The sequence below is a fragment of the Papaver somniferum genome, chromosome 6, assembly GCF_003573695.1.
Source record: "Papaver somniferum cultivar HN1 chromosome 6, ASM357369v1, whole genome shotgun sequence".
NCBI lineage: Eukaryota > Viridiplantae > Streptophyta > Magnoliopsida > Ranunculales > Papaveraceae > Papaver > Papaver somniferum.
This window is the reverse complement of record NC_039363.1, coordinates 97,418,881-97,432,511: the sequence shown is the minus strand read 5'-3', so window position 1 is coordinate 97,432,511 and position 13,631 is coordinate 97,418,881. Positions and strand designations below refer to the sequence as shown.

Sequence of the window (13,631 nt, the reverse complement as noted above, 5' to 3'; positions counted from 1 at the left end):
TGTGAGATGTTAGTCTTGTTAAAGTTATTAAGGACACCAGATATTTTCATGCAAATGGGGCAACTACATTAGTGCTAAATTCTAATACAGGATAACTGATTTTGAGGTATAGATTGGTTTATACCTTCAACTATTTACTTTGTTATTTGAGCTAGAAATTGAAGTGATCCAGGCTTACTTGATCATCATGGTCTGAAGGATTTGGCTTTTCATCCCACAGCGGATATAACCATTTCATGGAACTTTTCTCCTTTTCTCTTCTTTATCCATGTCTGTGTTATGCCTCACTCTTGCACTTTCTCAGCTTTGTTATATTTCTAAAGAGGTTTTACCGAGCAGTCTGTCTCAAAACCCTGTCCTTTCTCCTCTTGAATGGAGGTATGAGATGCATATATCTCATATGATGTGGCCCCTTCATATGGCTTCTAACACATTGTGGGAGTGCCAGTGCTGTTCAGCTAAACGGCTTTTGGGGTTGCTTAATTTTGATCACATGACAAGTTAAGGGGTTTTGTGGCACTTGATAATACATGGCAACTTTTGAGTTTCCATGAAAATTTTGGGTCACCCAGCCTACTTCGGTTGATGATGCAGAATTCAAGTCACCATGTGCAAATTCGCACCATGGCAGATGCTACGATGCATACATATTCTGGGTCGATGGTTTTAAAACGCAATTCAAATTATGGATACATTTTGAAGTCACAGTTGCAGATGGACATTTTGACCTCTGAAAATTTCTGGCACCTGCAAGACCTGTAGTCAAAATAAATATTACTGTCCAAATGTGTTCTATCAAGCTATACCTCGTATTTTGATTTGGTCATATAAATATTGGCAACTGTAAACTCTTTTGTGTACAAGTAAACCGACAGATATGACCCATTCATGTGGATCTGATTTTAGTGATCAGTACTGATTGCCATACAAAAATTTAAGTACAGGATGAACCACAATCTAAAATGGTATTAAGATATGCATTGTGGGGGAGCTGAGACGTCCATGGTTTGTTCAACGTCTGCACCTCCTAAACTCCCTGCAGCCTGTTCTATTTCCTTCTGTGCAACCTCACTCATTTCTTCAACCTCTGCTTTTTCAACCTTCTGTCTCTGATCAGGGAAAATATTTGAAGATCAACACGAAATGTCAACAAGTCATCCACCAAACACTTGTGTGCGTAATTTCATGAAAAATTCCAAAGAACGGAGGCTACTGTGTTAAGAAATAAACATGATTAATTTGGTAGTCTTTAAGATTTCACAGTCGACCCCTACTGTGACCATGTATGTTCCATACAAAAACGAAACATGTCAAACACATCAAAAGTAAAATGCAGGACTGCTTCAAAACTTGAGATGCCAACATCGTCAAAATAAAAAAAAAATGAGAAAGATATGAAATTGATCACCTTGGATACTACAGTCGAGTCCTCTCTCATCCGTGTAAGCATGTTTGTATAGAGCTTTGCATCTCCTTTGTTACTCTCGGATCGAAGTTGCTTCAATGTCTTATGTAATATTTTGACCTCTCTACAAGTTACAAAATGTGAAGTTAAAATGTGCTCAACCGATATCTACGCAGTTACTTGTTTCCACTCACCTGTTGTCGGGATCAACTTCAAGTGCTTTGTTTATGTCTAACTCGGACAGGTCAAAGTCTGCAGTTTTCATATAAGCTTGTGCTCGTCTATACAAAGCCTTCACATTGTGGTATTCAACATCTAGCACCTGAAGAAAATCGAATTAAGATAATGATTAAACGGTATAGATTAGCAAACTTATCAATAGAAAAGCAAATTTTGATATGATAGTCATATTCATGTAACCTCGAATTCAATGTAGATGCTGATTCCACCTGAGTACAGAACGTGTTAAACTCATTTATAAACTTCCACAAACCCAGTATTTAACAAATATATGCAATTCAATTTCCTTATGTATTGTTAGCTATCTTTTCCAGAAAAGGAACATTCATCAGAATGGACCATGTTTTGGGTTCTAAGATATACGAGGGGCAGATGCCCCCCACGACCTGAATAGAAAATCTGCCAACACCCCAATTTCTACCAACTGGCCAAAAAAAAAAAGATCCTACTCATGGGGTGACTATACATGAATAACCTATACAAAATGATCCTAGACAGTCTTCACTTACAAGATTAAAATACATAAAGTTGAACCCTAAATTTTACAGTTACCTTTGAACATAACTCAATTGCTTCTGGATAGTTATTGAGTTTGAGGCAGCATGCAGCATGATTTAGCCAGCACAACACTCTTAAAGAATCCACATGCTGTTGCTCATCATCCCAAAAGGTTCCATCTACCGTAATGTAGTCCACAGCCTGACAGTAACATGATCACCCACAAATTTGACAGTTATAACTGCGGCCAACGTAAAAAGTGAACTCACAGGCAACCTATGACCAGACTGCACTACCTTGTCATATCTTCTTGAAGCTTTTTGATACTTGCCGCTCTTAAATAATGTGTTGCCTTCTTCTTTCTTCTTCTCAGCTGTCTCTATTTTCTCGCGATTATTCATCTCCCGAGGTGCTTTTGCCTACGTTCACCAAGACAGCACATACTATATTAGTAGGATAGTATTTATATAGCAAATTCGAAAGTTAAGTTAGTTTCCAAATAAGGCACTACCTTGGTAAAATCAACCATTTCTACTTCATATATGACAGTTGAACATGGATGAACAATGGCAAGATCCTTTTTAACTTCAGTGCTCCCAAACCCATAGTCGGGTTTAACTGTCACAATCGACAGTTCGCCCTTTTTCATTGTCGCTGCTGCTAGGTCTAACCCAGCAATCACTTGGTCTGGCAATTGATAAAAAAACGATTTTCAGGTCAAAAATAAGTTGAAGTATTTGGATATAGAATCACTGCTTGTATATGAGCTTTAGAAATCCAAACCCAAAATGGAGACATAGAAAAGGAATTTACAAATAAAAACTCATCATATTTTTCATAAGCGCTACCTTCGTCAGTGACAAATTCCAACGGCAAGTCTCCATCTAAACCTTTTTTCTCGAAAACAGTATTATCTTCCAGTTTGGCAGTATACCTAACTGCAGAAAAGATTTCAAAGTGTTAAAATTGAGGCCTATGGATTTAAACAATTCCATGAAAGCGTGAAATTGCATAGTAAGATAAGATTCACAAGACAGACTATAAAATTGAACCAATAGGATATTTATATATCTATAATAGCCAGCTTATTTATAAGAAGAACTTCATTGTACATCACTAGGGATAAGTGGCCTACTTAGTAGGCATTACCAGAACGAAACAAAGCCGCGATAAGTTGTTGTTACTCTAACCATCTAAACTATTTCCTCTCAGTTGGAAAGATAATTCCATAACCAATTAATCTGAACAACGAAATTTCAATAAAACAAAATTTATCATCTACTACATCGATTGTACTGGTGACTATAGTTGTTGCTTCTGCAGTTAAATGCTAGGATATTACAAATATTTCTCCAAAAAAACAGAAAGCCACGAAACAGTTCAGACATGGTTAAAAACAACATACTATTATCTAATGGTATAATTACTTGCACCGACCACACCAATTTCGAATAAGTTGCAGGAAAACTAGTATGACTACAGATCAGAATACTTGAATGTGTGACTACATATCAGAATACTTACCCGTAACAGGAGTTCCTTCATCTGCAGTATGGCTGCCTTCTCCTTCCTTCAGTATCTTTTTTACTACCTTGGAATCACCGGTAAGATCAATCACATGTTTAATAGATATCAACTTGAGATCAACAGTCAAAGTGGAATTTGATGGAATGGCAGGGAATCCATGGTTAGCATCACGACCTTTCTCTCCGAAGGCATCTGAAAGAACAGACATATACTTTTAATATAGTACAGTTTTGGTATCCCATAGATTGTGAAATATTTATGTACCCAAACTTTAGCTTGGTGCTGTATGGTGATTATTGACGTAACTTGATTAAACGTGCTTTCTATTTATAGTTTCAACATTGACGCTGGCAATGAAACAGACATATACTTTTAATGTAGTACAATTTTGGCACCCCATAGATAGCAAAGTATTTATGTACCCAAATTTAAGCTTGGCGTTGTATGAGGATTATTGCCATAACTATAACCTTTTCATGACACCAACACATGAACTAATTTCAGTATCAAGCATCTCTAAAGAAAATTATACAACTGAATATAAACATGGAAGAATAAAAAATGAGATACTTGTTAACTAGGTGTTATAATGTGAATATTTTATTATGACGAAAACAACAAGCAATTTAAGTGCGCAAACAAACAAGTATTAATTCGAAATTTCATAATTAATGCTTCAGACCGAGATGTTCAAGACAACAAAGTAGTATGTGGCCGATACAACGAGAAGAAACGTACACTGAGCTTGAACTAATAAGTTTACACGCTCTCCCCTTTTCATTGTCTTTATTGCTTTCGGAAATGCCGGACAGAAATGACCTGTATGAAAGAACAACACAAATCCATCAAAAACTGAGGAATTTTTTAACACAAACACAGTAACAAACTATATTCTCATTCTTGAGGTCCCAACGTGACAATGTCTATATAGATACACAAACAGGCTACATTACCATCATTTATCTGAAACTCCACTCCTTCTTCTGGTGTTTCCGCAACAACTGAACCATCATCCAACATAACACGGTACTTCACTACATTAAATACACCAGCATTAGTGAGACTACTTAACTTCCCTTATGTATAATCATATAACCAATTTAGTAATAGTCCAAGAACAGCTTACTGTACCCAGAACATCATCAAGATCACCCGGCTGCTCATTTCTTTCAGATTTCTCCAAAATTCTCTTAATTATCCCACCATCTTTACAAATATCCACCACCGTAATCCAAGACACCAGCTCTACCTCATACTGAATGTCACAGTTTGGAGGAATTTCCTTCCCATTTATGGTATTACCATTACAGGAATCAAATGGCAATGTAAACAACGAAACTTCACCCTTCTTCATCGTAATTATCCCATCATTTAACCCATCCAAATATTTATCTACAAAAATCAATCAAACGGAAAATCAATCACAGATTAAAGAAAAAAACTCAACTAGAACCAACATCCATGAAAATACTCACCATGACCAAGCTTAAAGGACAAAGGCTCTCCTCCTTCATCTCTACTCGAATCAAACTTAGTTACATCGAGTAAAGTACCCACATAATGAACTGTATCCAATAACAACACACAAAACCTTAACAATTATAAACAAATTTCAAGCAAAAAAAAAAAAAAAAATCAATTTCAGAGAATTAATCAAGAAAACCACTTACGAGTAACTTCATCGCCGAATTCAGGACTTTCCCAGCCAAGACCTAATTTGAGAAGCTTCTTCTTGAGCTGAGTTTTTTTATTGATAACTCTTTCTTGCCCAATTTTAAGAGGAGGTGCAGATTCAATTTCTTCACCTGGTTCTTCTTCGAAGAGTTCATCATCTAATTCGTTTGGATTGTTTCTACATGCTAATGCTGATGCTGAACTTATTACTCTTCCAAATATCGAAGACATTTTTTTGCCCGATCTTACTAAATCTTCCCTGGGAATACTGATCCTGAGTCCTGACTGAGAAATGGAAGATTGAGAATGAATAATGTGCTTTTAGTTTTTTCTTGAGCATGCTCATGTGTTGGCCCAACTTATTGAGCTGTTGTGGGCCTGAATGAAAATTTTCTAAGGGCAAAAACGTTTATAGAGAGTTTGGACACCGGAAGCAAAAATGTTTGGACACCGGAAGCAAAAATGTTTCTATTTTTATGAAAGGGGAAGTTGATTTCATAGAAGTTGATCTCAGAAACCACTTCGCAATATGTAAATTTTTTAGCAGGTTATTTTGAAATTGCATTTCTAGACAAATTTTTGGTTTTCCGACCTTTTTTTCTTTTCTTTTCACCGAGAAAAGAACTTCATTTATAAAAAATTTGAGCTACATTGTCATCCTCAGTCGAGGTTTATAACTAGATTGAAAAGTTAGATAAAATTAGACAACTAAATGTGCTAGCATTAGGAGTGAATGTTTCTTTAGCCAGAAGATATGCTAAATTATTAGCTTCCCTTTGGACATAACTACATTTCTAACGCAGCGACATAAAAGCCTTGAATCCACAAAACACTATTCCGAATCTGCGTAACGAAGTATAATCACAAGATATTTGTGTTCTGAATCCATACGAACAACACATAAAACACTTGAAAGTACACGAACAAGAAACTTGTTCTTTTATCAAATAAGAATCATCAATTAATATGATTTTGAAATCAGAATCATGAGTTTAAACTAGGGAAAATTTATAAAGTACCCCGTTTTTATGGGGTCGTTTTTTTCTTGCCCCCGATATTTACAAAATTTTAAAAGTGCCCCCAAAGTGATAAAAACGGGAAGGCGTCACACTAGTTAGTCAAATCTGTTTTACCCGGTCAAAAAAATGTTGCAAAGTTACCAAACGATCCTTATCTTAAACCTAAAGAGACAGAGAGAGAGAAAAAAACTCATTTAGCTTTCGTTCTCTTTTCGTTCAGAGAAGAGAAAAGGGGCGAATGAAGACTCTGTGTATCCTTTTCAATCTTCAATTCATTCCCTTTTAGTTTTTGACCTTTAGAAATCAACAGAAAAAAAAAACTCATCTTCTCGATGGAGGCAAAGCAGAAGGTCATGTCCAGGTAACATTTTAGAAACCCTAAATTTGTATTTTTTTGTTTGGATCTGTACTTGCATGATCTGTTAAAGTGTTTTCAATGCTTTTTCTTTTATAAAGTGCTTTGATATGTCACTGTTTCCATGATTATTTCTGTTTTTTCTCTGTTATCCATGAAGAATCGAATCTGAAAAGTTAGGGTTTTCAAAATAAATAAATATTAGTAATCATATCTTTTTGTCCATAAACAAACCCATAAAAAGACATGCAATTCGGTTCCTCTGTTGTTTTTGTCGATCTCTTTTCTGTTCATTTTTATTCTTCTATCTTCTTCTCTTATTTTCTTCTTATTTTCTCCGCCTCTGGCGATTCTGTGAGGATTATGATATTGAGATATCAGTCGCAGGGGAAATTCGATTTAGGTGATGATTAAGGAAAAAATTGGAGTCATGTTTAGTTGATTGAAATAAGGGTATTTGTTCAATTGATAATCTGAAGCGGTTTGATGTAAACTGAGAAGCTAGGGTTGCTACAGCAGATGAAATTGAAGATGAAAAAGATGATGTTTGAGGAGAATAGAAGATAGGTTGACACAAATTAGGTTGAGAGGATGTAAAATTGATATGTACACTGATTAATGTTGTACGATATGTAAACTGATTAATATTGTATGATATGTAAAATTGATGTGTAAATTGATATGGATGAATGTTAGGATAGCACAGTTTAGTGAGATTTTGCTTGTAATGTGAGTTTTTGTTGCACCATGATGGTATGTTTTAATATGTGTGTTGAGAACTGAACTTGTGTGTTGTATGTTTTAGTGGCAACATTGATAAGGGGATAGTGAAGTTTAGAGACATTAGCTGCTACTGTAGTGAGAGTAAAATTGAATTTGTGTTGAAATATATAGATAGAGACGAAGTCAGTCTCAAGGTATTTGAGCAAATGGTTCACCGAAGGTTGTGTCTTGAAGATACAGATATTGTTAGCTTGTTATGGGTGTCAGAGAATGGAAATCCTTGGAAATTAAAGAATGATCATTCCTTTTTCTAGTTTTGGGAGAAAGCTAAAGTAAATGGAAAAGGTTGTATAGAGTTGGTTATTAGGATTGATATGCAATGGGGTATGGATAATGAACAGTCAGTGATGAGCACACCAAGGAAAACAGTTGTATCAAAGTCACCTGCAGTGAGAAGAAGCCCAAGATTTGCAGATGCTGAGAAGAACAAAAGTGATATTGTTCATACTGCTAAGAAGTTGTTTGGGATGGAATGTTCACAAGGTGCTCAGCTAAGTGTTGTTGGTGAAAATTCAAGAGGAAGCTCAAGTAGTAAACCAGTTTTAGTTGATGATGAACCAGTTGTAGTTGATGATGAACCATTTGTGGAAGATGTAGAACCACCAGTAGAAGAAGATGATATGTTTGATCCAGAATATTGGATTAACAAATGTAAAGAAAATGATGATTTTGTGTTTCAACTTGAGAACCTTGAAGTGGATGAGTGTCATACTGTAGAAGACCCAGAAGCTGCAGCTACTTATATTACTGATGAAGACACTGAAGATGACGAAGATGATACCGACACAGATGAAGGTATTAATATTTGTACCTTTATTTTCTGGTTTTGTACTTTTGTACCCCAATAATTATTGTTGTACTAACACTTCAATGCTTCAGATAGTGATGATTCAAGTCATGATGGTACACACATTAATGACCAAGGTACTTGCAAATACTATTATTGTTGGTACATTTTTAATGTATTTTTTTTGTTGTAGTTGTAGTATTAATAACACACTGTTTTCTTTGTAGTATTAATAACACATTGTTTTCTTTGTTATATTGTTTAGGTGATGATGATAAAGACCCTGAGTGGTACAAAAAATGGAGAGAAGAAAATCTAGATGTAGATGATGTTGATGATGAAACTTGTGAGTTGTTTGATGATGGAGATGAAGTTCAACCAGTGGATCCTTCACAGATGGTTGTAGGTACAACATTTCCTGATAAATTATCATACAAAAATCATCTTAAGCATTTCTTTGTATTGAATGAATGTGAGTATAAGGTTGAAAAGAGTGACAAACAAAGACTTAGGGTTTGGTGTGCCAATAGGTTTAACCATAGAGGAACTGTTGTGTGTAAATGGTTTGTTTTTGCTTCTAAACTACCAAAACAGTCTACATTTATGGTTAGGCAGATGAAGTTGAAGCACAAGTGTAAGGGAAGTAAGGATAGTCGAAATACAACTGCAGATCCTTTATTTGTAGCTGACATTGTAATGGATAAGATGAAGAATAGCTCAATGAAAGTAATACCAAAACCTAGACAAATTTGTAATGATTTCGAAAAGTCTCACCTCATTAAAATTTCTTACCAAACTGCATGGAAGGCTAGGAATTAAGTATTAGAAAAACTACATGGGAGTTATGAAGACAGTTTTAAAGATATTCCACATTTTTGTAAGATGGTGACTCATACCAACCCTGGCTCAGTGGCAAACTTCTCATATTGCCATACTGACATGAGGTTTGAGTCAGTGACCATCAGTTTTGATGAAGCTATAAAAGGATGGCAGGAAGGGTGTAGATCAATTGTTGGGCTTGATGCTTGCCATCTGAATGGTAAATGTGGTGGTGTGTTGATGGCTGCAACAGGATTAGATGGTCAAAATGGATTGGTAACATTAGGAATCGGGGTTTACAGCTTTGAGACAATTGAGAATTGGATAATGTTTCTCACTTACTTGAGAGATAAACTTAATGCACATCCAAAGCCTCTGACCTTCATTTCAGACAGGCAGAAAGGGATACTTGAAGGTGTTCAAGCTGTGTTCCCAGAAGCACATCACAGATATTGTTGGAGGTTTGTTTACATTTTTTATACATTATAACTACTTTCAACTGAAATATTTTGGTGTGAGATATGACTTAATTCTTGTTTCTGATTTCAGGCACTTATATTCGAATTTCAAGAAACATTACAAGGGACAAAAATTGTATTCCTCACTATGGAATGCAGCAAAATGTTACAAAATCAAGCATTTCCAGGTAAATATGTTACTTATATATCATGTAATGGTGTATGTTCTTTTGTTATGTATCTTATATTTGTATCTTATATGTAGAAATACATGGAAGAGATAAGACAGGAAAACCCCTTGGTTGTGAAGTACCTAGAAGATGCTGGTGTTGAGTCTTGGTCTAGGGCTTTCTTTGATGACACTAGTAAATGTGAACACCTAAACAATAACTTTAGTGAGTCCTTCAATTCCATGGAAAAAATCTTAGGGACAAACCAATCTGTAAACTATTAGACCTTTACAATCAGATGGTTATGGGTCTTTTTCACAAGAGAAGGACGGAGAGTGCAACATGGAATCCTAAAAAATTGGTTCCAAAAGCAATGAAATTGATTAGGAAGATGTTAAAGTTAGTTGGTGCATTTGATGTTCTACCATATGTTTTGGGAAAATTATATGAGGTTGCAAATGTAGGTAGCAAAGCAGTTTTTGTTGTTAACTTGGAAACAAAACAATGTAGTTGTCTTCAATGGCAAATGTGAGGTTTTGTTTGCCAGCATGAAGTTTACTGTTTAAAGTCATTGAGACCAGATTGGACAAAGTAAGTTAACTTTAATATTTCTTGTTTTTAAACTTTAACATTTAAGGTATTTCTTTACCTAACTATTTATGTGCTTATGTGTTGGCAGGTACTGCTCTAAGTATTATACTGTTGCTGCACACAGGGCCACATATGCACCAGCTATTGCTCCATTTACTGGAAAAGATGACTGGCCTGAGGTACAAATTTGAATAATGCATTTTAAACAGTTATTTGTGCAATATTTGAAATTAATTTGCATTATTTCCTTTAGGGTTCTCTTTTTATCTGTTACTTTGTTGTTCTTTAGTTGGAGGAACATGAAAAGATAGAGTTGCAGCCTGCTCTCAAGATCAGGAAAACAGGAAGACCTAGAGTTAAGAGAAGGAGAGCATGGGATGAACCTAAAACACAGAGCATGACTCATTATTGTGGCATTTGTGGTTCAAATGGTCATAACAGATCAACATGTGAATGTGGTGATGTTGGTCAGAATCTTAAGGCAAAGAGGCCAAGAACTCAAGTAGATGGTGCTAACTTCACCAGTAGTCAAACACCTGCACCCATTTCTGCAAAAGGTAAAGCTACAAAGAACCAGAAAATGACTCAGGCATTCTCAAGTGTTGGATATGTCCAACAAACAGTGAAGTAGACTTTTACAAAGACAAAGCAGTACACCAAGACAAAGTGATGATAATCTGCAGCAGTTTACGTGTGTCTTGTTGAATTGCAGTTTCCTTTTGAATGTTTTTGGATGAAAACTCTTAGTGATGCAGTTTTATCAAGCTTTTATATGCACAATAGTGTTATGTTGTGTTATTTTGAAACATCTATAAATGAAGTACTTTCACAATCAGGTCTTGTACAGGTATGAATGTTTATCACATTAGTGAGTTGAGTCACTGAGTCGACTGTGTCGGATTCCAACCTGTTCAAATCAGAGGGGCTTTTAAGACTTTATGTAGGTGCAACGTGTAGCTTAACAACTCTAACTTTCTGTTTAACGTTTTATTCAAAAAAATGTCAAACCTGAGGTACTTTAGAAAATTTGTAAAAAACGGGGGTACTTTTGAAGTGTAAATTTAAAAACAGAGGTACTTTATAAATTTTCCCTTTAAACTATACTTCGTAACTGCATATATTCAAGTTAGTAGAAAAAATTAGTATATTGTTTCTTAATGATAATTTGATCATAGTATAATGACCAAATCACCAATACTAAAGTCATTGTAAACAAACTTAACTCCGTGTGTAATATCTTCAATGAATATAGACTTGAAGGAAGAAAAGATAAAAATTGAGCAAGTCAAGTTTGTAATTACTAACTCGAACTAAAGGATGACGCTTTCACTGTCTTCGTTTCGTGTTCAGGTCTTCATGAGTAACCAGAGCACGTCTCGATATTTCTATGTTCCTAGTCTAACCCAACGAATATGACTTTAGTAATCAAATCAAGCGACTCCGACTTTTGTAACTAAACTTGAAAACCAAACATACCAACGCTTTGTGGTTTTAACCGAGAAATTCCCTAACAATGTTCATTCAAACTAATTCACAAATCATGACTATTTGAAAGTGCGGATACATCTTTTTAAGTCTCAAATGCGTTTAGTTGTGCCATATTTCATAGTATCGGAGAGAAAAACTTAAAGAATCGTTGAGAACACATTAAGGATAAGAAAGAAAGAGTTAAAATGTTTGCAATGAAATAATGATTGTGTTGCAATAGAAATTAGGTTAAATTTGAGGAAGGTGCTAAGTCGAGGAATACTAGAGTCTTATGAACATGGATAGCTGCTAAACTCATGAAAAGAAATATATGAAGCTAAACTAAGATAGAGTTTTAGCCAAGATGAAACTCGAACTCCAACCACGATAAGGTTCAAGACAAGGTTTGTTGGAACAATTGTTGAATTATGCCTGCACAAAAAAAAAAAATCAAACACGAAACAAATGTTATAGATGAGTCGCGGACTAGGTCCCTCTCTTTAAGACGTTTCGCGGTTCTTCCCAAGATTGTGCAAGCAGTTCATCGTTGTCGCATCGTCCTCGGGATAAAACAGCCGAGTTCAATCTCTTACAAAATCACTGTTGCACTATGAGAGGATGTGAAACTTCTACACTTCATTCTTTCTTAGAAACTCTCTTAGAAAAACCAATGATGATCACACTTGTTTTTCTTTCTCACAAAAATCCATTTTCTCTAAAACTCAAAAGACATAAAAAGAAAATCTATTACACAAGAGAAAAAATTCCAACAACTCTTCAAATATTAAAATTTTGATTTTAAGTTTAATAACCAAGAATAAAAAAATATGGGATTAAATGAAATGCATTATTAAGATGATAATGAGCATCATTAACCTATTCAACAAAAAATGCTTTTTGTCATTAACACGAAATAAATTTATTATTGTAAGAGAGAGAATAAATGAGACACTAATTTTTGAAAATCAATAATATTTTTAAAACATATATTCCCCACAAGGTTCGACTTCCAAAAAACATAATCTCGCATAAGCCAGAGCGGGTTAGTCAGCTTAAGCGAGAGAGGTTCATTCGTTATAAACTGAAGAACCTCCCTCACTCCGAGGTGAATAGCCTCTGCCACTCCAAGGCGAAGAACCTTCGTTTTTCCGAAGAATCTCCGTCATTCCGAACTGAAGAGCCTCCGTCTCTCCAAGGTAAAACACCATCGTCACTTAGAGGTGAAAGGCCTCATTCACCTTAGATTGAGAGACTTTCTCAAAAAAAAACATAAGATGCCCAGTCCCTCTTAATCAAGTTATAGACTCTGAAACATTACCCTGATTCTCTCGTAAAATTAAGGACTTTTTTAACATCGTCCATTTTATTTTTGTCAAACCCAAAAATCTTTAACATCGCCCGAAATCTTGGGAGGTTAACTTCTCTGATCCATACACGGGTGCTAAGCCTATGCCGCAGTTCCTCTTCAAACCCGACTTTGTCATATCGCCTCTTCTGGACCGTCCATGCTTCGTCCTACCATAGAAGAATATTCGCATTGTCCCGCCATAGACTAACAACCCCGGCTTTGCTCTTCACTCGATGGACGACCATGCTAGGTCGATGTTCGACCTTAGACTCTTCCTTTGCTCATATGAATGGGAAAGAGATTGACTTGCTCCTATGACTAGACAAACAACATCATGTCCAAGACTATGTACAAAGATGACCTTGCTTCTTCCTATCTAACATTTGACCAATATCAGGTCATAACACCACTCAAGACTGAACTTTTTCTAGGGATATTCACAGAGCCTCCCCACACTCATTTCCTATAAAGAGAACGTCTATAGCTAGGT

General features: G+C 35.5%; 2 protein-coding genes across 5 annotated transcripts; one reads left to right on the top strand and one right to left on the bottom strand.

Annotated features, from left to right (window-relative positions):
• Positions 1 to 788: 788 nt before the first annotated feature.
• On the bottom strand, positions 789 to 5,683 carry LOC113288515 (70 kDa peptidyl-prolyl isomerase-like). 4 transcript variants are annotated; one of them, XM_026537580.1, is made up of 13 exons: positions 5,341 to 5,683; positions 5,146 to 5,235; positions 4,802 to 5,062; positions 4,624 to 4,704; positions 4,409 to 4,489; positions 3,668 to 3,862; positions 2,992 to 3,081; positions 2,655 to 2,830; positions 2,440 to 2,562; positions 2,198 to 2,344; positions 1,600 to 1,727; positions 1,409 to 1,529; positions 789 to 1,103 (listed from the first exon to the last, which is right to left on the bottom strand). In XM_026537580.1, exons 1-13 carry the CDS (start codon positions 5,573 to 5,575, stop codon positions 969 to 971), a joined length of 1,863 nt encoding a protein of 620 aa, XP_026393365.1. In that variant the 5' UTR covers positions 5,576 to 5,683; the 3' UTR covers positions 789 to 968. The 4 variants fall into 4 exon arrangements, with proteins under 4 accessions (XP_026393365.1, XP_026393367.1, XP_026393364.1 ...); XM_026537582.1 differs by having other exon boundaries at positions 789 to 1,212; positions 5,341 to 5,682; XM_026537579.1 differs by having other exon boundaries at positions 789 to 1,109; positions 5,341 to 5,681.
• A 3,487-nt stretch (positions 5,684 to 9,170) lies between these two features.
• On the top strand, positions 9,171 to 10,957 carry LOC113291170. Its single transcript, XM_026540736.1, has 7 exons — positions 9,171 to 9,568; positions 9,657 to 9,753; positions 9,831 to 9,904; positions 9,994 to 10,195; positions 10,283 to 10,326; positions 10,415 to 10,505; positions 10,616 to 10,957. The coding sequence occupies exons 1-7, from the start codon at positions 9,171 to 9,173 to the stop codon at positions 10,955 to 10,957; spliced, it is 1,248 nt and encodes a 415-aa protein (XP_026396521.1).
• The last annotated feature ends 2,674 nt before the right edge of the window (positions 10,958 to 13,631 follow it).

What these genes read in the sequence shown, in the direction of transcription:
- LOC113291170 (XM_026540736.1), top strand. Translation starts at nt 9,171, where the DNA reads ATGGTGACTCATACCAACCCTGGCTCAGTGGCAAACTTCTCATATTGC. An exon ending in ACAAAATCAAGCATTTCCAG is followed by an intron (nt 9,754 to 9,830) that starts GTAAATATGTTA and finishes TCTTATATGTAG; the next exon opens with AAATACATGGAAGAGATAAG. An exon ending in TTGAGACCAGATTGGACAAA is followed by an intron (nt 10,327 to 10,414) that starts GTAAGTTAACTT and finishes ATGTGTTGGCAG; the next exon opens with GTACTGCTCTAAGTATTATA.
- LOC113288515 (XM_026537579.1), bottom strand. Translation starts at nt 5,575, where the DNA reads ATGTCTTCGATATTTGGAAGAGTAATAAGTTCAGCATCAGCATTAGCA. An exon ending in TGATCTTGATGATGTTCTGG is followed by an intron (nt 4,705 to 4,801) that starts GTACAGTAAGCT and finishes TATTTAATGTAG; the next exon opens with TGAAGTACCGTGTTATGTTG. An exon ending in AAATGGTTGATTTTACCAAG is followed by an intron (nt 2,563 to 2,654) that starts GTAGTGCCTTAT and finishes TGGTGAACGTAG; the next exon opens with GCAAAAGCACCTCGGGAGAT.